The sequence below is a fragment of the Lonchura striata genome, chromosome 1A, assembly GCF_050655825.1.
Source record: "Lonchura striata isolate lonStrDom1 chromosome 1A, ASM5065582v1, whole genome shotgun sequence".
Lineage (NCBI taxonomy): Eukaryota > Metazoa > Chordata > Aves > Passeriformes > Estrildidae > Lonchura > Lonchura striata.
In genome coordinates, this window is record NC_140741.1 from 7,195,935 (window position 1) to 7,217,534 (window position 21,600).

The 21,600-nt window shown below is 46.7% G+C and overlaps 3 protein-coding genes and 1 long non-coding RNA gene across 36 annotated transcripts in view; 3 read left to right on the forward strand and 1 right to left on the reverse strand.

Moving 5' to 3' along the window:
* Nucleotides 1-5,314, forward strand: part of PPFIBP1 (PPFIB scaffold protein 1) — a 103,819-nt gene extending 98,505 nt beyond the window's left edge. For all 31 annotated transcript variants that reach the window (XM_021539157.3, XM_085568830.1, XM_085568828.1 and 28 more), the window contains 4 exons: nt 753-941; nt 1,436-1,615; nt 2,458-2,523; nt 2,987-5,314. In XM_021539157.3, the coding sequence (XP_021394832.3) occupies nt 753-941; nt 1,436-1,615; nt 2,458-2,523; nt 2,987-3,073 (522 nt within the window). In that variant the 3' untranslated portion in view covers nt 3,074-5,314. The remainder of the gene's footprint in view (nt 1-752; nt 942-1,435; nt 1,616-2,457; nt 2,524-2,986) is intronic.
* A 132-nt stretch (nt 5,315-5,446) lies between these two features.
* On the forward strand, nt 5,447-7,952 carry REP15 (RAB15 effector protein). Its single transcript, XM_021539152.3, has one exon. It carries the CDS (start codon nt 6,130-6,132, stop codon nt 6,868-6,870), a length of 741 nt encoding a protein of 246 aa, XP_021394827.2. The 5' UTR covers nt 5,447-6,129; the 3' UTR covers nt 6,871-7,952.
* Nucleotides 7,953-11,610: 3,658 nt separating this feature from the next.
* Nucleotides 11,611-19,185, forward strand: LOC144246295 (uncharacterized). The gene is made up of 5 exons (XR_014952189.1): nt 11,611-11,829; nt 12,578-12,780; nt 13,073-13,197; nt 14,338-14,494; nt 19,027-19,185. It is a non-coding gene; the product is annotated as an uncharacterized LOC144246295 (long non-coding RNA).
* The window catches only part of LOC144246298 (uncharacterized), a 48,901-nt gene continuing 42,645 nt past the window's right edge, over nt 15,345-21,600 (reverse strand). The window contains exons 4-6 of one of the 3 annotated variants that reach the window (XR_014952187.1): nt 19,040-19,970; nt 18,827-18,927; nt 15,345-15,496 (exon numbers count right to left, since the gene is read on the reverse strand). The gene's annotated coding sequence lies outside the window, so the exon portion shown is untranslated. Of the gene's footprint in view, nt 15,497-18,632; nt 18,928-19,039; nt 19,971-21,600 lie in introns of those variants that run through there. The other 2 variants (XR_014952188.1, XR_014952186.1) reach the window with 2 other exon arrangements.

A 21,600-nucleotide genomic window follows, 5' to 3' on the forward strand; every position in this document is an offset into this window, starting at 1 on the left:
TCTGACATTTTCTTTGCTGCACACGCCTTTTCTGCTTATTCTGCTCAATAAGAAGTTCCTTACCTTGTGGTTTAAAGGATCTGAATGTGTCGAGGGGTAGTAGTGTGGTTTAATACTCTGTATTCCCCTCACAATTCTATTTTGGTACAGCATTCTCCACCTCCTGTCCTGCAGTGCTGCCATGCTGTTGAACAGCCATTTTCTGCCTTCCTAACCTGGATATGGTTTTCTTTTATGAGGGAAGCTTGTTACTTTTATAAAATTTGGGATTACACTGCCAAATCGGGATTGTTTTTAATTGCTCTAGCATCACGTACTCCAGACAAGAGACTTACATCTGCAGAGTTTTGTTTCTGGTGATTAGGAGTAATATCCCTTCTCCAGACATTTTGTGTCTGTTTATTTTCCATGATTCCTCTGGCTACCTTTTCCAGAATTGGAAGATGATACTGGATAAACATTTGTGGCAGCTTCACACAGTACTTCAGTTAAGGGTGGATTTATCTGTTCATTTCTTCTTACCTGCTGATTTGTTCCCATTTATAACTCCAGAAGGAAAGCATGGAGGTAGTATTTTAGGAATCCTTTAATTAGCTAACTCTCTTTCCTCCTTCTTTGTTGCATATTTCCTCTAAAATACAAACAAAAATCCCAAAGCAGTCTTAGGCAGTGACCAAGATAGGCCTGGATGTACTTGAGATCTCACCAGACAGTACTGGCTTCAGCTGGATTCTCTGTGATTGGATTCCCAGGTTTTGGAGCCCCGTTTCAATGTAGAAACCATGGCCCAGCTGCTGAACATCCCACCGAACAAGACGCTGCTGCGGCGGCACTTGGCCACTCATTTCAACCTGCTGGTGGGGCAGGAGGCCCAGCAGCAGAAACGTGAAGCCATGGAGTCCCCAGACTACGTCCTCCTGACAGCAACTGCCAAAGTCAAGGTAGGCCACTTGTTCTGGGAGGGGTGGGAGGTTCCAGGGAAGCGTTTGGATCTCTGGTTTTACCCGTGCTGGGAGGGCGCAGCAGTAAGGTGTGAGAAAAGGGGTTGGTTCCTAAGCAGGACCTGGCACGTCTGGGGTTGACACTTGTGTCTGCCATGAACAGGCCACTTTTCAGCCTCCCTGACATGCACAGACAAGAGGTAACACTCATGTTGTCCTTCTGTCTGTACTGAGAGATGTTTGGGAGGGAGACTGTCCCTTACTGTTTACAGATTCATGGTTTAATATAGAATTTTCCCTTCATTTGGGATCTGTTAATAGAATGAGGGGACACGTTGTCCTTCCTGATACCACTGTCGCGAAATTCAGAAGATCTGTGTAGGAGAGCACTGGGGTTTTGACCCTTCGTCATGGAAACACAAGAGGGCACAAGTAAGCCTGTTTATTCTTTTCTGACTCTCTAACTCCCTGGCAAATTTCTCTTCCCTTTTAAGCCAAAGAAACTTACCTTCAGCAATTTTGGGAACCTGAGAAAGAAAAAGCAGGATGATGTGGAGGAGTACGTGTGTCCTATGGAGCTGGGCCGGGCATCTGGGAGTGGATCAAAGAAGGGCTTTAAGCCAGGCCTGGATATCCGAGTATATGATGATGATGACTTGGACAGGCTGGAGCAGGTAAGCCAGTTCTGACAATTCTGAGTCTTTGAGCTGCCAGGTTTGGTGGGAAAACCTTCCATTTCCCAGGGAAGTCTTCCTTTTGCTTTGGCCCTTGAAGGCCCTGACTTCTTGCTGTCACACAGCATTAGTGACGAAAGGGTCTGCTTCCAAGGAGGTTGGAGCTGTGAGTGCACTTGAGGACCTGCTCTGGGGTAACTCTGCTCTCCTGACATGCTTCTCCCTGGCTCTGAACATCTCAGGTGTAATCAGTAAAATGTGTGCTGCACTTAATTGTCGCTCTGTCACAGCAGGACAAGGGGGAACGGCTTCACACTTCAAATCTGGATCCCAGAAATAACTAAAAAGTCTTGATAAGTTGATTTCTTAGCTGTTAGTTGAGCCCTGCTGCAGGCACTACTGACAAACGAATTAATGAGTCAACAAAAAAACGTGTGATTTTTCCCCTTTTCCCTTCTCTGCTTTTTGAATAGAACAGAACAAGCTTCCTTGGAAAAGTAAAAGGAAAAACAAAAAAGAGGACATGAAGAAGGGAACCGACAGAGAGTGGGTTTAGATGTTAGGAGGTTGAGGATATTAGAAAAATGTTCTTCCCTGTAAGGGTGCTGAGGCCCTGGCACAGGTTGCCCAGAGAAGCTGTGGCTGCCCCATCCCTGGAAGTTTCCAAGGCCAAGTTGGACAGAGCTTGGAGCAACCTGGGATAGTGGAAGCTGTCTCTGCCATTGGCAGGGGATTGGACTGAGATGATTTTTAAGGTCTTTTCCAATGCAAAGCATTTTATGATTCCACTCAACGATACAAATAAGTTGTTATTAATTCATTATTCATTCTGGCTTTTATAGATGGAAGATTCAGAAGGGACGGTGAGGCAAATAGGAGCATTTTCTGAAGGCATCAACAACCTGACAGTAAGTGTGTGAATGGGGTCTGAGCAGTAAGGTCTCTGTTCCTGTGGGATGCTGTGAGCCCCTTGGCAGTCACTGGTGTTAAACAGTGTCAGTGAGGTCCTTTGGGTCTCCTGCAGGGACAGAGGGCACAAGAAAACCAAGTGGTTCAGGAAGGTACCTGCCCATCCTGATGGGCAGGTTTGTGGCTGTGCTGTCTCCCCACACACAGGGAGGGCAGGGACACAGCCCCCATTGCCCATGGTCACTGGGTTTCCAGCTGGGAGTCAGGCTGCATTGTCTGGGTGCAAGCCCCAAGGCAGTGGGGCCAGCAGACAGCAGTGAGCTGGTTTTGCAGCAGAGTGGGTGAAACCCTCCCTCAGCAGAAGAAAGCAGTGGCTGGCAGGCAGTGTTTGCTGCCCAGCACAGGATAGGTGACTGACTCCAGATGTGAGAAACCTTGACTCTTCCCTCCTTTCTTTTCCAGCACATGCTGAAGGAAGATGAAATGTTCAAAGACTTTGCCACTCGCTCTCCTAGCACCAGTATAACAGATGAGGACTCCAACGTGTGACAGTCACCACCAGGCACTGACAAAGGCTCGTTCTCCTGCGTGCAAGGACATCCCTGTTCCATGTGGCAGGCAGCAGATCATGTACTTTACATTGCTCTTGCTTCTGTTTGTTAGAAGTAACACTGAGGGGTGGAGAATTTTAAAGAAAAATTGAGAAAAAACAAGGTGCCTACTTAAGTTGCCGTAAAAACCACCCAGACACTGGTGAATGGTAATGGTTTTAACTCTATTTAATGTACAAATTGGTGATATGTTTCAGAGTGTTGCATTGAAATTGATGTGGTATGCTAGTGCTCCTTTTGCTTATCCCTGGCCTCAGATAATCCTTTATAGTGTTTGAAAAGTACAGAAGGTGTTAGGTGAAAGTGTAGATAGCGTGCATCAGCTCCCTCTGCGCTCCCAGCTGAAAAACAGAACTTACTGCTTTTTTCTAAGTGCTTTTCTTTGGCACGAACACCAGTTCAGCCCTATCCAACGTAGGATTGTAGTCATCCGTGCCCTGTGTAAGCTCCCCGGTAGCTCTTGACTGTTGCTCCTATTTTTATACTGTTTTATATTAAAAAAAAAAGAAAAAGAAAAAGAAAAAAGAAGTATATGAAATACATATAAAAGCAAAAATTTAAATTTTGTGAGATAGAGTGATGGAAGGTTGAAGGTGTGTGAGGGAAGGGGGGAGAAGGTTGTAAAAAAATTATGCCAGTTTGCAGACCAGCTGGTTACTGGGAAAGGCAGGCTGACCTTTGGAACTGTTTGCTTTCGTTGCTTTTTACTGAGTGCACAGTTTAATGATCTTCCATTTGAGATAAAACTATTCTAAAGCATGTTTCTTCTAGCAGTGACTCATCCAGAAACTGCACATTTTAAAATGTCTTCTTTTTTGTCCCCAGCAGCAGTAGTTAGTGCATTCAACAAGGTTATTAACACTTCCATGACTTAAAAAAATTTTCTTAAAAGTTGAGAGTACTCCCTGCATATGGAAGGGATATTTCTGTGCTGTGATTAACGTGAAGATGGTGTAGTTGCAAAAAAAAAAAATTATATAGAGAAATCTATAGGAAATATATTATTTCATATTATTAAGCTTAAGGTGGGACTTTTCCTCCAAAATTCAGTTATCAAATGTGTTGCTCATCATTTTACCTTTTTAAAGCACAGATCCTCTGCTCTTGAGGATCATCAGGTTTTAAAATTCCTAACTAGCCAGTGGGTATTTTTTGTCAGACTTCCAGTATTGCAGTGTGTCCTAGCCAAAAGCAAACAAACAAACAAAAGTAACTTTTTATTCCAGTGGTCATTTGTATGGTGTTGAACGTTGCATGTATTTTAGCACAATAGCATGAAGCTGCTTTGCTGTGTAAAAGGCAAACAAAAGCCCAGCTGGAATAGTTCCTTGCAGTGGTGTTGCTTTGCCAAGCATTTGTCACTCATTTTGTTGCTCTCCTTGCTGGAAGTGAGATCATTCCTGGTGTTGTTCAGGGGATTTGGGGTTTGTGCTGAATTTGGGGGTGTTTCTAAAACACTGTTACAAAAGCTAGGAAAGGAAGTAAGGTTCTTCCCAGGATTTTCAGGGAACTCCCCTCAGATCAGAGGCATATGCCAGCATTGGAATGATGTAAGCTGATAACCTGGACCTTTGAAGGATGTGCAGTGTAGGTGATTGATGTACCAAGATACAAAATTCAGTGTAGGCAGGTTTAGGGTGCAGACGCTTGGGATGTGGATTCAGGCCTCCCTTTCTGTGAATACTCTGCAATATTGTTATTATTTACATGGAAGTTGAACATCAAACCCTGTGGAAACATTGGGAAATGTGGTGCAGGCTTCCAAACAAAAGTGTTCCTCTGGATGGCTCTCGCTAGTCACTGGCTATTGGACAGGACTGGGTATTCACAGGGGAAAAAAGGGAGCTAGTGACACAATAGTGTGTGCTGAAACAACCACACTCTCCAGTTCCCCTGGAGTGTTATCAGTGAGGGCAGTGATTGCTTATTGAAGTGCAGTGTAAGCAGCATTCTGCTCCAAACAACCCTCTCCTGGCAGCCAGGTCATCCCCTTGGAGCTGCCCCTGAGCCCTGCTTCTCTTACAGGGCAGAGATACAAGAGGGGTGATGAAGTCAGGAGGTTTTTTTGTGTGTGTGTGTGCACACTGTCGGGGTGTTCAGTGGGTTCCTCTTTGGAGAGGGCAACGTAACTGCTGTGTATCGCCATGTGAAATCCAATAAAGTCTGTGGAAAATGCCAAGTGTTTCTGGAAGCCAGTTCTCTTTTTTGATGTCCTCTTTTTTTGGTTTTTGTTTTTTTTTTTTTTTTTTCCTTTTACTTTTTCAAGGAAGATTGTTCTGTTCTATTCAAAAAAACAAAGGCGGGAAAAGGGGCAAAATTATACTTTTTTTTTTGTAGACTCATTAATTAATTTGTCAGTAGTGCCTGCAGCAGGGCTCAACTAACAGCTAAGATATCAACTCTGTCAAGACTTTTTTGTTATTTTTGGGATCTAGATTTGACCCATCTTGGGTTGTTTGGTGTGGTGAGAAGTGGCATCTTCATTACTCAGGGTGTGCTCTCCAGAGGGAGCCCTCCCAGGGTGCTCTGTCCCTTCCCGCTGTGAAAGAGCCTCTGGTCCCAAGTGTGAATCTCCCTTCTCTGGGAGATTAAAAGAAAAAGGTGGTTTCATCTCCAGGTAACACCCTATGCTAAAAAAAAGTGGTTTCTGTGCAATAGCCCTAGAAAGGAGATCCAAGGAGATAAGATCAGACTGGAATGAGATAACATCAGCCAAAGAAATGGTGCCGGAATCAACAATAAGGAAAACAAGCACAGATGAATTCAGTAAGTGTGAAAGCTACAGGGCCTGTTGGGCTGGTCCCTGCTCAGTCACCTGTGGAGAAACACACCCAGGAGGAACCCGGCTGCCCCGCGGGCACACAGAGCTCGGCTCTGCCATCACCTTCACCAGGAGGGCTGCAGGTATCCTTGTGCAGCTCAATGGGTCTGGCTGAGCCCAGCACCTGCAGAGCCTTTGCTGGAAAATAAAGGTTTGTTCCTGAGGCAATCTGCATGTGGAAACTACCTCCTCCGGCAGAGAAAATGGGCCAGAAGGTCTCCCAGGAGGACAACCAGGAGAACAAGGCTGAAACTTTGGTCATCTGTGAAGTCTTCAGCCAGGGTGTGCTCCATGCGTCTCAAAGGCTGAAGGATTATCTGGGTTTTGTGGATCCTCAAAGCAAATTCCGGCCGGCCACGAACACGCTGAGCGAGATCTTCCTGGTCAACTTTATCGACTTCTGTGTGGGAAAGGGCGTGGAGGAGCGGATTGTGACCAGCAGAATGACCAAGCAGCAGTCCTCGCTGTTCGGCGTGGACTGGATCTGGACCCTGTGTGGGTCTGACAAGCAGATCAAGCTGCAGATGGCCGTGCAGGCTCTGCAGCCGGCCGAGCTCTTCCACGGCGAGGGCCCTGCCGAGGATTGCTGCCGGGAGGCTGCGCTGGCCGACGAGTGCTTCCAGAACATGAGCAGGTTTGAGAAGCTGGCCGAGTTCTGCCGCCTGGTGGGACAGGACTGCCTGGGCTTGTTCGTCATGTTCGGCATGCCAGGGAAGCCCAAGGACATCCGAGGAGTCCTGCTGGACAGCATTGCCAAGGAGGAGCAAAAATGCCGCCTGTCGGGCAGGAACGCGCTGCGGCAATTTGTCACCAGCACTGACAGCTCCCTGCCCACAAAAGACATGCTGGAAAATTGCCTGGGCACCAAAAACAGGCTGAAGGACGTGGGCAATGTGTACATAAACTTTGTGTGAGCAGCTGGGCAGGAGCAGTGGCTCCGTGCAGCACCGGGGGCCACGCGGGGCTCAGCTCTGCCCCTCTCTCTCCTCCCCACACTCCATTCCCTCCACATTCCCCTCGACCCATCGTGTTCCCTTAGCTCCTGCAGAAGCCAGGCTGAGTCAGCCTCTCCAGGTTTTAAAACAACGGGACAGACCTGCCAGAGAAATGTGTTTATAGAAGGCACGACATTTTTCCAGAACATTTTGTTCGCCAGACATTAAGTCTTGGCTGGAGCGGCTGAAAGCTTTGTCAGCCAGAGCTCTGGGGAGGTCCTGGTGGGTTTGACTCAGAGCCTTTGTTTGCAGTGTGGCAGAGTTTTTTTCTGTCCTAGGAGGGTGAGTCTTTAATAATGGAAATTTGCTGGTGCTGGTCAGAAGAGTTGCAATGAGTGTAAAGGACAATACCAGGCCTTAAAATGACTGATTTGAAGAAGTGAGCTGGTTTCAATTAAGGGGAAAAGCCCTTCCCCAGTGCCAGAAATGGGCTCTGAGAGAGACTTTTTAATTACCTGCTCCCTAATTGGTGCCAGGCTCTACAGGGCCTTGGAGCTGTGAATTAAAGGCAGGGCTGGAGCCAACTTCAAAGCTTTTCTCACTGAGTGGCTGTGTCAGGGCAAGGTGTGGCAAAAGCTACAGGTGTTCAAGAACACTTGGGAAAAATCGAGCAGTGGGGACAAAAACCAGGCCTGATGTGGGTTGGACCTTTTCACAGCAACAGAGGCAGCCCCTGACCATTCACACAACAGAGAGCAAATCTGGAGGAGGCAAGATTATGTCACTTGGAATTTCTTTTCAGTAGCTTAGCAGCTGATGGCATTTATGTGCTTGATCTTTTCTATTTTCCTCTGCTTTTTCTGGACTAAGTCAGGCTTTTGGGTTATGCAGCTATAAGTATTTGCTGTACTGTTAACCAGTGAAGGAGGACCTGATCCATATTCCAGCTGGTAAACACACTTTGGTTATAGCTGTTTGAATAGTGTCAGTGTAAAATTCATCTGCCTCTAATTTTTATATAAATTCAGTCATTTAACAATAAAAATAATTTTGAAAACACATTGATCTTTCACTATGTACCATTGTAAGACGGGGGCAGCTGTGAGAGCTGAGAATCAGAGGCTGTTACTTAGCCATTAAAAAAGAGCCTAAAGAGGCTGAGGCATCAGTGCCACGAGTGTTTGCAGCATTCCATGGCAGAGGAAGGGAAAGGGGAACTGAAATAAAAACAAACACAGGGAACTGACAAATGTTTGCTGAGTCACAAACATAGCTGGGTTTGGAGGAGGGTGGCCTTTCAGTCCTGAAACAGTTCATTAAGACAGAATAGTTTTAAAAGAGCTGCTGTCACTGTATTCTGTGTGTGTGGCTGGGTTTGGTGGGACAGAAGAGACAGTCCTGGTGTGTTGCAGGGACCCTGCATAGCTGAGGGAGATTGGGGTGTTTTTGATTAAGAAAAATCAACAGTGCAGCAGGATTGACACTGGTTTATAAAAGACCTGCTGAAAGCTTTAATTTTGCGTTAAATTGGTATATTATAACTATATTATATATATATATATATATAGGTATATATATTGGTATAATATATATATAAATTGGTATATTATAACTTCAACTATCCAGTTCTTTAGAAAATCTGGCACACTTGAAAACTGCTTTTTTTTTTTTTTTTTCCTTTGCACGCTTTTTCAATAATAGAAGGGGAAGGGGAAAATCAAAATGTCTTGATTGTATAGAGTTTGAACTGTGAGAGTTACACACTGGGGCAGTTGTTGATTTGATTTGTGCCTCTCAGAGATGTCACACAGCCTTGGTACGTTATTTTGGGAGCTGGGTTCTGTTGCCCAGGCTGCACCACACTCTGGCCCTTTCCCTTGTGAGCTTTACAGGCCCCTGGGCCTTCAGCCATGGTGGGAATGTGGGAATTGGCCAAGGCTCTGGATTCTGGCTAGCAGCAGTGAAAAGTGTGAGCATCTGACTGTGTTCATCCACTCAGCCCAGCTGGAGCCTCAGCTCACCAGAGCCATCCCCAGGCTTCTGTGCCTGCACCTGCTGATAGACCAGGTAAGGTGCAGCCCCCAGCCCATGAAATCCCAGGCAGTTTGTGTAGTAACATGGCACAGCGTTTGTCCTGGTTTCTGAAGAACCTGGAATTCACACCTTTGTCCCTTGGCAGTGTTTTCTGCTCTCATTTCCCTCTGAGCACTCGCTGCTGGGATACCCTGGGACAAGCCCAGTGTATGGGATGGAAACTGCTCCGTGTCTCACCAGGAGGTTCAAAGCCCACTTGGGTTCCTGGGAGCAGTCGATGAGCTCGGGGTCCTGCTGGGAGGGTCAGCATTCCCTGTGCCAGGAAGGGCAGAGCAGGACACGTGAGAGCATGCTGTATTTATGGATACTTTATTCCCTGTTCAATCCTTTTCTTCCCCTTTGGCTCTCCATAGACCACAGGGGCAGTGAGTGAAAAGCCACATCCATGGACACAAAGGGGACCTTCCATCCAGAGCAGCTCCTGGCCATGGCTGAAAGTTCAGTGAGTGGAAGACAGGAGTAGATGGACTCACAGCTCAGCTGGAAATGTTTTCCACAGGTCCTGGAGGTTGATCAGGCAGGTGCTCCCTTTGGAAAGCTCTGGTGTTGTTCCTCTCCCGTCTCTGCCGCTCTCTCCCCACAGCTCTCGTGTCACTGTCCCTCGGCACGAGGTGATTTCCCTCTCTTGCTGCTGGAAGGGGCTGGGAGCTTCCCAAGCAGCTGGGACAGGACTGGCTGGATCCTGTCAGCTCTTTCTGAAGGGAATTGATCTAATCCTGCTGGCCTCTCCCACAGCAAGGACTGTTCCTGTGTTCCCTGTAGCCAGGGAATATTTGGCAGCCAAGCGAAGGAGAGGAAGGGAAATGATGCTTGCAGCAAGCACAGGTGTGTCTGTGCTGGTTCAGGGTGTCCTTGGAATCATGGAATCCTTCAGGTTGGAGGAGCCCTGTGAGATCTCGGTGCCCAACCGTTCCCCAGTGCTGCAGGGTTTTAGTGGAAAAACTATGAATATACATTTTATTTTGATATCATTCTAAATATGGAAATATATATTCAATGTATACAGGTGTATATATAAAAATATAAAATAGAAATAAAAATAAGTATTAGGAAGAGATAGACTATAAATAACACCATACATCAATCTACATTTTAAATATAAATTTGAATATAAATGCAAAAAATAGAGATAAATTTAAACAGAGTTTAAATAAAGGGCCTTTTAAAAAGATTTTTACTTGGATAGAGGCAGGGGTTTATTTTAAGCAATATAAAACTTTTAGAAATAAAAATCTAACTATAGAAATATGTAAGCAATGTATAAAAATATAAAATGTAATAAAATAGAACAGGAATAAATGTAAGAAATAATAAAAATACAATTATACATCAATATCCATTACAAATCCGAATGTGAATATAAATATGAAAAATACAAAAATAAAGCCTATTGAAATGCAGTTTAAGAGGAAAGGTTTGTTCTTTCGGTTCCTGTGGGGTCAGAGGCAGGTTTTTGTTCCGTTCTTTCCCGCGCGGATGCTTTGGGGCATTCGCTGCTGACGGCGCAGTGCTGCCGCCTTGTGGACACAGGGCGGTACTGCAGCTCCGCCGCCGCCCTCTCTGGAGTGGCTTGGCGCGGACTCGCTTGAAAAGTGCTGCCGCCTTGTGGACACAGGGCGGTACTGCAGCCTCGCCGCCGCCTCTTGGGAGCGGCTTGGCGCGGACTCGCTTGAACAGTGCTGCCGCCTTGTGGACACAGGGCGGTACTGCAGCCCCGCCGCCCGCGGCCGCCCTCTTGGGAATAGCGAGGCGCGGACTCGCTTAATCTTCTCGAGAGGGCGCAAAAGAAGGACGCGAGCATCCAGGAGCCGTGTCTGTCGGCTGCTCTGCTTGAACACCACCCTGACGCCGGCGTGGCCCGGCGGGATTTTCGGCGGCGGTTCCAGTGCCGTGCACACGGGCTGTGCGCTCAGTGGTTCCGCGGGCGGTCGGATTTCGAGCAGGCGCCGACAGGCATCGGCCGATTCGCCGCTCTCTGCCCGGCTCCTGCAGCGGCCGCCATCCTGGGCGCGGCCCCCGCCTCTGCGCCCGTCCCGTCCCCTCCCGTGCTGTCCCACCGCCTCCCTGCCGTACAGCTAGAAATAAACGAAACCAACGTAGAAATATATCTAGGTTAAAAAGAAAGGGCTTTTGGGGCGGGGAGGGCGTTATTTGGTTCGAGGCAGGGTCTTTTAGTTTCTGTGCGGGGTTTTTTGGGCCGTTTATTTCTAAGGATTTTTTTCCAAGGGGCTCCATCGCCGCCGCTCTTTTCCCGCCTCCCCTCCGGGCGAGCGGCGCCCCCGGCGGTGGCGGGCGGCAGTGCTGCCGCCTTGTGGACACAGGGCGGTACTGCAGCCCCCAGCCAGCGCCCCGCCCCTCGCCGCTGGGTGCCGGGGCGGGCGGGCGAGGGGCGGGAGCGAGCGGCGGGCGGGGCGGGGTCGGTGAGTGCGGGGCGGGAGCGAGCGGCGGGCGGGGCGGGGTCGGTGAGTGCGGGGCGGGAGCGAGCGGCGGGCGGGGCGGGGTCGGTGAGTGCGGGGCGGGAGCGAGCGGCGGGCGGGGCGGGGTCGGTGAGTGCGGGGCGGGCTGAGGCGGCTCCGCGGCGGCGCCGGACGAGGATGGCGGCGGCGAGCGCGGCCGGGCCCGGTGCCGGCGGGCGGCGGAGGCGCGGTCGCAGCGCTCCCGGGCCGGGGCCGGGCGGTGTCGGGGCAGGGCTGCGCCCCTTTCCCGGCCCCGCGCCCCTCTCCGGACGCCGGGAGCGGCCGCGGGCCGGAAAATGCCGCCGGGGCGGCGGAGCGGGGCCCTGGCTCTGCCCGCCCCTCCTGCCGCCCTCCTTGGAATGGTCTGGGGCACGATGGGGTTACGGAGGTAGGAGTCATTATTTTGTTGTTGTTGATCTAAGCCGGGGCCGCGCCGGTGCGAGCCGTGCGGAGCCGAGCGGAGCTTTGGCCGGGCCGGCGGGCGGGGGAGGCGGCGCGGGCGGGGCCGGTGCCGGCCGGTGCCGCCGCTCCGTCCGCTCCGGGCGCGGGGCTCGGGCGCCGCCGGGGCCCCCCGGGCCCGGTGCCGGCCCCGCCGGGCCGGGGGCAGCGGGCGGGGGTCTGCCGGCGCGGCGCCGCCTCTGCTGCCGGAGGAGCCGCTTTCCTGCCGGAGCCGGGAGCGCCCGGGGCCGGGAGCGCGGCTCCGCATCTTCCAGCCTCCCTCGCTGCGCTGCTTTTGAGGCGCTCCTGGGGAATTCATTGGGTCCTTTTCTTTTGTTCGGAGTTGGTGTGTGAGAAGGGTCACGGTGTACTTGTTGGTTGTTACGGTTCTTGGTTCAGGTACTCATGCAAAGGGTTTGTTTTGGGTTGAGTGTTGGTTTTGGATTTTTTTTTTTGTGCAATATGTTGGATTTTTTGTTTTAATTTATTTGATGGGGGCATTCTGTATATATTCAAATAAGGGGCTCTGCCTTCCTGCTTTTCCTGTAGTTCTCCTTCCTGGTTTCACCTGGCTTGGAAGGATGGGCATGGCCTGTATTTATCATATGAAAGTGGTGTTACTAAGTCTGTCCTGAAGTTCTGATTACAGACACTCATTTTCTGCCAGAAAACATTTTCATTTCGTTCTCTTCACACAGGATGGCTCTTTGTGGTCTCAGACAGTGCTCCCTGGGAGGAAGGGCAGCCTTTGCCTCGCCTGCACAGCTCAGGTGGATGTGACAGAACTGGTGTGGCCTGACGAGGCATGAGCAGCTGTCTGTGCACTGGAGCGCCTTGAAACCTTTCTCTGTGAGGTTTTGGATACGTTTCTCTTTGGGATTTCTTGTGACACAGCACCCAGGTATCCCTTCCTTTGTATAAAGTCCAGTGGTAAAGGATTGAATGACTGACAGTGGGGCCTGGGATAAAAATGGTTCTGTTAAAATTAGGCTAAGAATTAGGCAATAAGAAAAATGAGCTTCCTTTTAATGGCTGAAATAGTTAGGAATAAAAATGCTGGAAAAAGGCACTTTTATATTTGGTGTCCCCTCTCATGGATAAAACCCCATAGTGAGCTATCACAGCGGAAGTGTGAAAGCTGGGATCGTTTGACTTCCACAGTGGACTTATGCTCTTTTCCTCCTCTCTTTCAGGCTAGGAAAATCATTAAGCTCCTCCCGTCTTTGCCAGAAGCTTCAGTGTTTAAGCAGCCAAAGCCAAGAGGCTTCAGCACCAGGGGTGTGCACTGGAGGGCTCCTGGTCCTGCCCACGCCGTGGGGTAAGTCAGAGGGACGCAGGGTTCCCCTTTTCCTCTCTGCTGGGATTAACTGCCTCGGGAATGCCATTTCTGACAGCCCGGCCCTACCCCTGTGTGCTGGGAAAGGGCAGCAGGGAAGGGGCAAATGCCAGAGTTCCCTGGGGATGCTGGAGTTGTGGTGTTTGGCTGTGCCCAGGGGGCAGGCTGGGCATTGTTGTGCACCCAAGGACTGGTCTGGGGCTCGGAGCCCGGGGAGCCGAGCTCTCGGTGCATTCCCAGCTCTGCCAGCTGCTGCAGGGCTGGGTGGCAGCCTCTGCTGGGGCTGGGGCAGGAGCTGCAGGGGAGGGCTGGCAGGATTTGGGAGCAGAGGGAGGAAAATGAGGAACGGTGCTGGCAGTGCCCAGCCTGTGCTGGCATCAGCGCAGCCATGCAGGGCGCCGGGATCTGGGTTCAGCTCCAGCTCTCCTGGGGTTCAGGGTGCAGGGGCAGAGGGACTGGGTTTATCTGTGGCTTTCCAGGCCAGCAGGAACAAGGGGAATGTGGGGCCAGAGCTGTGTCCCATCGGGCTGCACTTCCCTCTGAGCACAGAGTCTGGGCTGAGGTGAGATTGCTGCGAGTGCCCCGTGAGCAATGCAGGGAACTCGGAATTGCATCCGCTGCTGGGAATGCTGCCTGAGCTCTGCTCAGGCCGTGTCTGTGAGGAGTGGGATTTGGGCTGCAGAGCTGCTGCTGGGCACAAAAAAGGGAGTAAATCCTCTCCAGGGATGTACAGTGAAGGACAGTGCTGAAGGGAAGGGGAGTCTTTACAAACTCTATCAGTATTTCTCCCAAAACTGGGAGAAATGGGGTGGAGCAGAGATGGGGCGGTTTGGTTTTGTCTGGGCCGGTTATTCCTTGTGCAATGTTTTAAATCTGTTGTAGGATTTACTCTCCAGTATCTTTCTAACAAAAGCTGACAGAAATTTAGGTTCAGGGTTAGAAGTTGGGTCCATTCCCTGCAAAACCTTGCCCGGGCTGGAGGACTGGGGTGATGGCTGCTCTCCAAAGGTTACCTATGGATGCTGTGTCAGATTTCCCTCAGTGCTGGGCAGGACAGGTGAGGTTTGGATCAGGAATTCTGCAAACAAGGCCTGTGTGATGTTGGTTTCTTGTGTTTTTCAGGGAGCCAGGGCTGGCACAAGGACTCGTGCAGGTGCTGCTCTGGCACCGGAGCCGTTACCCTGTGGAACCATTTTAAAGGTGTGATTATGGAACATTTTGGAGGCTGTTTCTGGAATTCCATTTGTAGCTGGATCTCGCTCCGAGTGCAGCAGTCCAGGTGAGGGTTCTGACCTCTCCAGACTTGTGCTCACCTTGGTACAGCCTGGGGCTGGAGCAGTTTTCCAGGGAAGTGGAGATGGCTGAGGACCGGTGCTCTGGGAAGCAGGGACCTGCTGGGATTTGCGTTTGCAAAGCTGACGTGAAGTTTGTAAAAGCGGCCTGAAATTCTAATTCCTGCGGTTTCTGGGGAGGAGGTGCAGGTCACCCCGAGAGCGAGATCAGAACTCGTTTGTGGCGAGGAGTCTGAAGGTGCCACACCTGGAGGAGCTGTGTGCTCAAGGCAGTCCCAGCCCCGGAGGGAGGCTGACGGGCTCTGCTCACGGCTGTCCCCAGCTGTCCCCAGCCCGCTGCTCAGCCCTGGAGCTGCTCTGGATCCGGGCTGTCCGTGCTGGAGCGCCCTGCTCCCCGCAGGGCCCTGCCCTGACCCACGCAGAGAGAGCCCTGCCGGCCAGAGTTTCCTTTTTTCATGTTTTATCACTGCGCGGTCAGCAGGGAAGGGCCGGGGCTGCTCTTGGGCCGGGGGCACTCGGGGCTCAGGCAAACCCAGCCCTGGCGCGTGGGGGTTCACAGAGCGAGCAGCTGCCGGGGCTCAGGAGCGCTCACGGCTCTTTGTTCCGAGGCAGCCGGAATTTCTGACCCCGGCCTTTATTTGGCTTTTCCAGCCCAGCGCCTTCGCTCGGCTCCGCTGCACCGAGGGGACTTTTGCTCAGCGCCTCCTGTCAGAAGGTGCAAACTCTCCGTTCAGCCCACACAGCCCCAGCCCTGCCCTGCCAGCCCTTCCCCATCGTGCCCACGCGGTTTCTCTCTCGCTCAGCCGGGGCAGGCTCTCACTGACAGCCACAGAAACAGAAGGGATTTCCTTTTATTTCGTTCTTTTCCTGCTTAATGCCCGCGTCTGGTACTTGCACATCAATCCCAGCTTCTCCCGAGGCTGCAGATCAAATCTTTCAGTGTCCGTGGGAGTTTCTGGTTTTCCCGTTCCCACGTCTCCCCTCTCTCTCTGTATTAAAAATAAAAATTATTAATGGATTTGTTAAGCATTTGTCGCATATATTAACATAAAGAAGGTGTCATTATTATTATTATTATTATTATTATTATTATTATTATTATATAATTTAAATGTATAATTTTGTCATAAGATTTTAAAATTATTGTGTTAAATTTTATTTATTGTTATATTAGTTATTCTTATTTTTGATATTTCTTAAAGTTGTACACTTTTATAAGTAGATTTTGTGTGATTAGATAAATTTATACAATTCATTAAATTTTTATATTTATGTTTGTGTGTTAATAAAAGAAAATTTATTGCTGGTTTTTTGTAAAACTGCGTATTTAATATTTTTATATTTGTTAAAAAGTTATTTAGTGTAAGGGATGTAGAATTAGATTGTTTATTTAGATAATATTTTAATTTATTTAATTATTTTAGTCTTGTTGAAGTAATAGGTGGTATAAAATGTGATCCTACCATTTTTATTTTAAGTTTCAAGGTTTAAAATTACTTTTATATTTTGATTACTACTGATGGATAAATGACTTTTGTTTTAAATTGGTAACTACTTTTATATTAAGAGTTAATAATGTAAGGGGTTTTTAATTATATGGATTATTTGTAATTTTTTTATTGTTATATTACGTAAGTAGGTAAAGAATGGATTTTTTTGAGAAGTGCTAGATAAATACAAAGTATTTATAAACTTGAAACTTTAGTTAAAGTTACTTAAATGTTTGTTTTAGGTCGGTTAATTGGTAAAGTGATATAATTAAAAGTAAATAAAGTAAATAGAGTAGAAGTAAAATATTTGATAGAATTTTATACTTTGGAAGTTATTAAATAAGAATTTTATAATATTGATTTTTATATTTATAAAGAAACTTAAAGTTTATATATTTTGGTGGGTGTAGTACAAGATGTCAGGTGTAAGTTGAAATTCTTGTGTAATCTACATTTGTCTTTACATAGTGTAATTTATCTGTGTATTTACATTGGTGTTTTATTTGTGGAGTGGTGAGTGTGGTTTTTGTGTGATCTGGTTTTATGTTCCTTATTGAAGTTTACTTGGGTTTTTGTACTTGTTGAGATACAAGTAAACTTTATGTTTTGATATGAGAAATAAGTATTGTTAAGTTTTGTTTTATAAAATTGTATAGAGATTTGAAAGATAATAAGTTGTTATAAATTTTCAGTTATAAGCATGAAGAAATATAAGAGTAAAATATTGTATGTAGTAAAGAAGAAATTGATAATAATTAGGAATTACTTAGATAATATCTATAATTAGTAACATAGGTGAAATTATATCATTAGTAAGTATTAAAAGATTGTACATTATTTAAGAGTTTATAACAGTTGATAAATGTTAAATTAGTAGTAAGTTAAATAATTATGTGTGGATAATGATTTTTAAGTTTATTTTAAAAATAAGTTTATTTGTTATATTGATAAACTTAAATTGTTAAGTTAAAATTATTTGAATTTTATTTTTGACGTAGAAAATATTTGGGTTTGTTGTTAATTATTTTACTTAGGTAGATTTAGGATTAGGTAATAGTTTAAATTTTAATTGGTGAATGTTACTTAATATATTTTTATATAATGTTTTTAAAAATAGTAGTTAAGAGTAAAAATGTTAGGATTAAAGATGAATTACATTATTTAATAATTGGATTTTTTAGACGTGTTTTTAGAATAGATTTGAATATAGTAAACTTTTTTTAAAGATTTGAAAGTGGTTATGGACAGGATTGTGAGTTTGGATTTGGATATTGAGAGTGTGAAGGTGGAGGAAATGTATGAGAGAGTGATTACTTAGTGTGAAACTTAGAAAAAGAAATTAATGTTGTAGTTGGATTTTATATTGAAGTGATTTTGTTGTAATAACTGACGAAAGTGATCAGATTTGGAGGAGGTTTTTAATGAAATATATTTTTTAGTCTTGAAAAATATTTACTACTATGAGATTAGGTTAAATTATAGAGTTAGTGTAGAGATTAGTTAGAGAGTTAACTTGTTTTAAGAGCTGTATAAGTAGAGAATAAAAAAGTAGGAATTAGAAATTTTTTGTGTTTTTTAGATCATTATATAAAGAGGCAATAAAGTATATGAAAGTTGGTTGTAAATATTATAATTATATTTAATAAATATTGTTTATTTTAAAAATTAATATATTTATATTATATAATTAGTATATTAGTAGTAAGTGTTTGAAGAAGTTAGGATAACTTCTAAAAAATATTTATATATTAAGCAAATAGAGTAAAAATTTTTAAATAGTATATTAATAATAATTGCTATTTTTTGGTGTTACTTATAAAAAAATAAAAAGAGTAGAGATTGTAATGAAGAACAGAATTTTTGATGAAATTGATGATATAATACACTGTATTATTTTACTTCTCCATAGGTGTTTGTTAGTGTTTTCTTTTAGTTGTTTTAATTGGAGTTGTTTTATTTTTTTAAGAAAATTAACCATATACTGCATAGTTTAGAGAAGTGATTTTTAATAAAACTTAGGATAGGTTATATTAAATAACATTTAAATTTAGACTGAATGAATTTTGATAGTAAGGAATAATAAACTTAATTTTAATAGATAAAAAGAAACTTAATGTATTTAAATGTATTTACATTTAAGTTTGATTTTATTAACACTTAACATATTGAATGTTATTATTTACAAATATTGAAGGTTTTTTTAAGTCTTTTGGTTTTGGATAAATTTTAGCTTGTTGAGTTATGATTATTACTTATATCTTTACAGGGTGGTTTTATTTATTGGGAGATATGCTTCTTAGTAAAAGATTTTTATTTATGTTACATTTCAAATGGTACTAATTTGTGTAGTGGGTTTTTTGTCAATGTAGGATATTGATTAGATTGTTTTATATTTTTTGTGGGCTTTGACAAATATTTATTTATACAATTAGGCTTTTCTATATTTGAAGTATGTTTTGATGGTTTTTGTTGGTTTTTTTTAAGAGTTTTTGATTTAGAATTTGAAGAGCATTTGGTGTTTGGAGGAAATAAAGTTGGGGGTTTTTTGGATACAGTTGACTTGTAACTTTAATGTTAGTAAGGACTACTTTTGGTATGTTATTTTGAATTTTTTGTTTGGTTATGGGGAGGGGAGGGTCTCCTGTTAGATGTGGAAGCCTGAGACTGGCACAAGGACTTTTTGTCTAATGCTTGATGCGTTTGTTTTATGGGGAGGAGGTGTTATTTTAAGTTTTATAAAATACACTGAGAATTAGTTAAAATCATGGAAGAAACATTATGGTAATTAAAGGGTGCTATGTTTGAAGAGCTATAAATCTTTTTAAATACCTGCTTGATGTAAGGTGAGCTTAATCTCCTTTTTCTGCCCCAGAAAGCATCGGGCACGTCCGCATCAATGGCACCACCTCTGCCCACTGCTCCTGTTCCACCTGACCAAAAGCAAGAGCAAAAGTTGGTTGGGCTTTCAGAACTTGAAATAACTTTGAAGCAAAATAAATCACATTTTCCCCTGTGTTTTTTCCTTTCAGGTGCTGCACTCACCTCTGCAGACACGCACTGAGCTCTCGCTGCAGGAACCCGTCAGGCCTTGGTGGCTGTGAGTTCATGTTCTTCTCCCTGGGGAAGAGGAGAAGAATGTGATTAGATAATTCAATAATTAAATATATAATTAAATAATTGCTGAGGAATTGCAGAAATGTTTCCTGGAGCCTTTCCCCTTTGGTGCCCCTGTGCTGTGTGGGACGAGGGCAGAGGAGCCTCGGGCTGGAAAGGGGCAGGAGAAAGGCAAAGGGACCCCCTGGTGTCCCCAGGGCACCGTGGGGACAGAACGGACACTGTGCGGGCACGGGGAGGTGAGGAGTGACAGTCATGGCCAAAATCCCAGCTCACCCCAGGGAAATAAGTGAGGGACATTTTGGAGGGGAAAGCTGAGGTCACGAGTTCACCCAGCCTGGCCACGTTGTGTTTGCACAAAGCAGCACCAGAGGTGAAGGTCAATCCTGAGCCAACCCTGCTCAGCCTCTAAGTCCCAGAATAAATCCTACAAGCTGCCCACTGAGGGACTAAAAATACATAAAAGAGAACCAAGAGCATTCCGAGAGCAAACCAGAAGGTTCCTGGGAATCCCATTGCAGTGTTGTCACAGCCTTTTTGACAGAGCTGTAAGATTTTTATTTCAATGCTGCGTTTCTCTGCTGGGATCATTCACTCCGTGGGCTGTGGGGATTGTTTGGGTTTGATCTCCCTCATGGTGGCCCTGACACTGCTCAGGAGCTGGAGGAAGAGCAGAGCCAGTGCTCCTGGCAGGGACAGGGAGTTTTCCCCCAGAGCAGATCCAGCAGCTGAACTCCAGCCCGGCCAGGAGGGATCTGCTTTGGCTCCTGCAGGGACAGAACGTGTTCAGCTGCTCCAGGTGACATTCCAGCAGCCTCATCTCCCATCCAGCCCGGCCAGGAGGGATCTGCTTTGGCTCCTGCAGGGACAGAACGTGTTCAGCTGCTCCAATGACATTCCAGCAGCCTCATCTCCCATACAGCCTGGCCAGGAGGGATCTGCTTTGGCTCCTGGCTGCTCCAATGACATTCCAGCAGCCTCATCTCCCATCCAGCCTGGCCAGGAGGGATCTGCTTTGGCTCCTGCAGGGAGAGAATGTGTTCAGCTGCTCCAGGTGACATTCCAGCAGCCTCATCTCCCATCCAGCCTGGCCAGAAGAGATCTGCTTTGGCTCCTGCAGGGACAGAACGTGTTCAGCTGCTCCAGGTGACATTCCAGCAGCCTCATCTCCCATCCCTGTTCTCGCCCCTCCTGCTCTCAGCTCCCACCCCACCAGCTGTGCCGAGGGGAATTTGTCCCACCAGCAGCAGGGGAAGGACATGAGCTCCCACCCTGGCACTTGGATTGTCCCGCTGGGGGATGCTGCCTGCTGGGATTTAGATCATTCCATACATTTGGCTGCTGAAATTTCCCAGCCCAGGGGCTTTAGCACAAAGATTGTTCTCTGCATGGTGCCTGGATTTGGGGTTCAGTATCAGCTTTGCTAGTTCAGGTGAATTATACCCACAGCCCCAGGTTCCCTGCTGAATTCCTGCTGGAATAACCTGACGGTGCCTCGTGGAGATTGGAAATTCCCATGCAGAGCTGCCACTTTAGCACCAGCTGTGTCAGGAACCAGCAGAGGTTCCAGGGAAGCTCAGTGGGATCAGGACAAGGACAGGTCTCTATTCCACAGAACTTGCTATTTAAAACCCTCATCCCCCAGCCCCAGGGATGTGTCTGGGGTCACTTGACAGAGTTCTCTGGAATTCAGCTGATTTCACCCCCCGGAGCTCAGGCTCCAGTTGATGTTTTAAAGCAGGACAAGGTGGTATCTGGATGAGCTCCCAGCCTGTGCTGAGGCAGAACATCTCTCCTGCAGAAGCTCAGCTCCTTTCAGAGGCTCGGCAGTGGCCTCTGCATGTCCTTTCCCCTCAGGAAAGGGATGCACATCCCTGCCTGCAGCACACCTCCAGTGGGACCCACCTGTGAGATTTTTCCATCCCTTCTGCACCTCCAGCTGGCTCCCTGGAAATCTCCAAACATAATTGCACTCGAACCTCTGATTCCAAGGCATCTCCAAGGCTCTTGCTTGGCATTTAGTACCTGTGAAGGAAGATTGCCTTGGCTCAAATGCTGCTGGTGAATGATGGCCTCAGGCTAGAAAAGAACAGTGCCCGGAGTTCCCCCGGGTGGGTGGAGGGTCTCAGGCCCCTGGGCTGGGTTTGGTGAGTTTTTCTCAGCTCAGCAGTGTGAACACTCCAGATGCCCCTGGGGACACTGCTGGGCAGCTCTGTTCTAGCAGGACTGCACGCCTGTGCTCCCAGAGCTTCAGAGCTCATCTCAAAGAAAGGTGGCTGAAGAGATTTTTGTTTCATACTCATCACTGTTTTTCTCTTATGCTTTTTGTTTGGCTTTAAACAGTTTGAAAACCACAAGGAGGTCAGCCAAGGGCCTCCTGTGGCACCGGATTCTGTATTTGCCACTTTGCTGAAGGGAGCCTGGGAGAGAGGAAGCAGCACCTTCCTGGAAGATGGTGTTCAGACAAAGTGGAGAGGCTTGGCTTCCCG

What these genes read in the sequence shown, in the direction of transcription:
- REP15 (XM_021539152.3), top strand. Translation starts at nt 6,130, where the DNA reads ATGTGGAAACTACCTCCTCCGGCAGAGAAAATGGGCCAGAAGGTCTCC.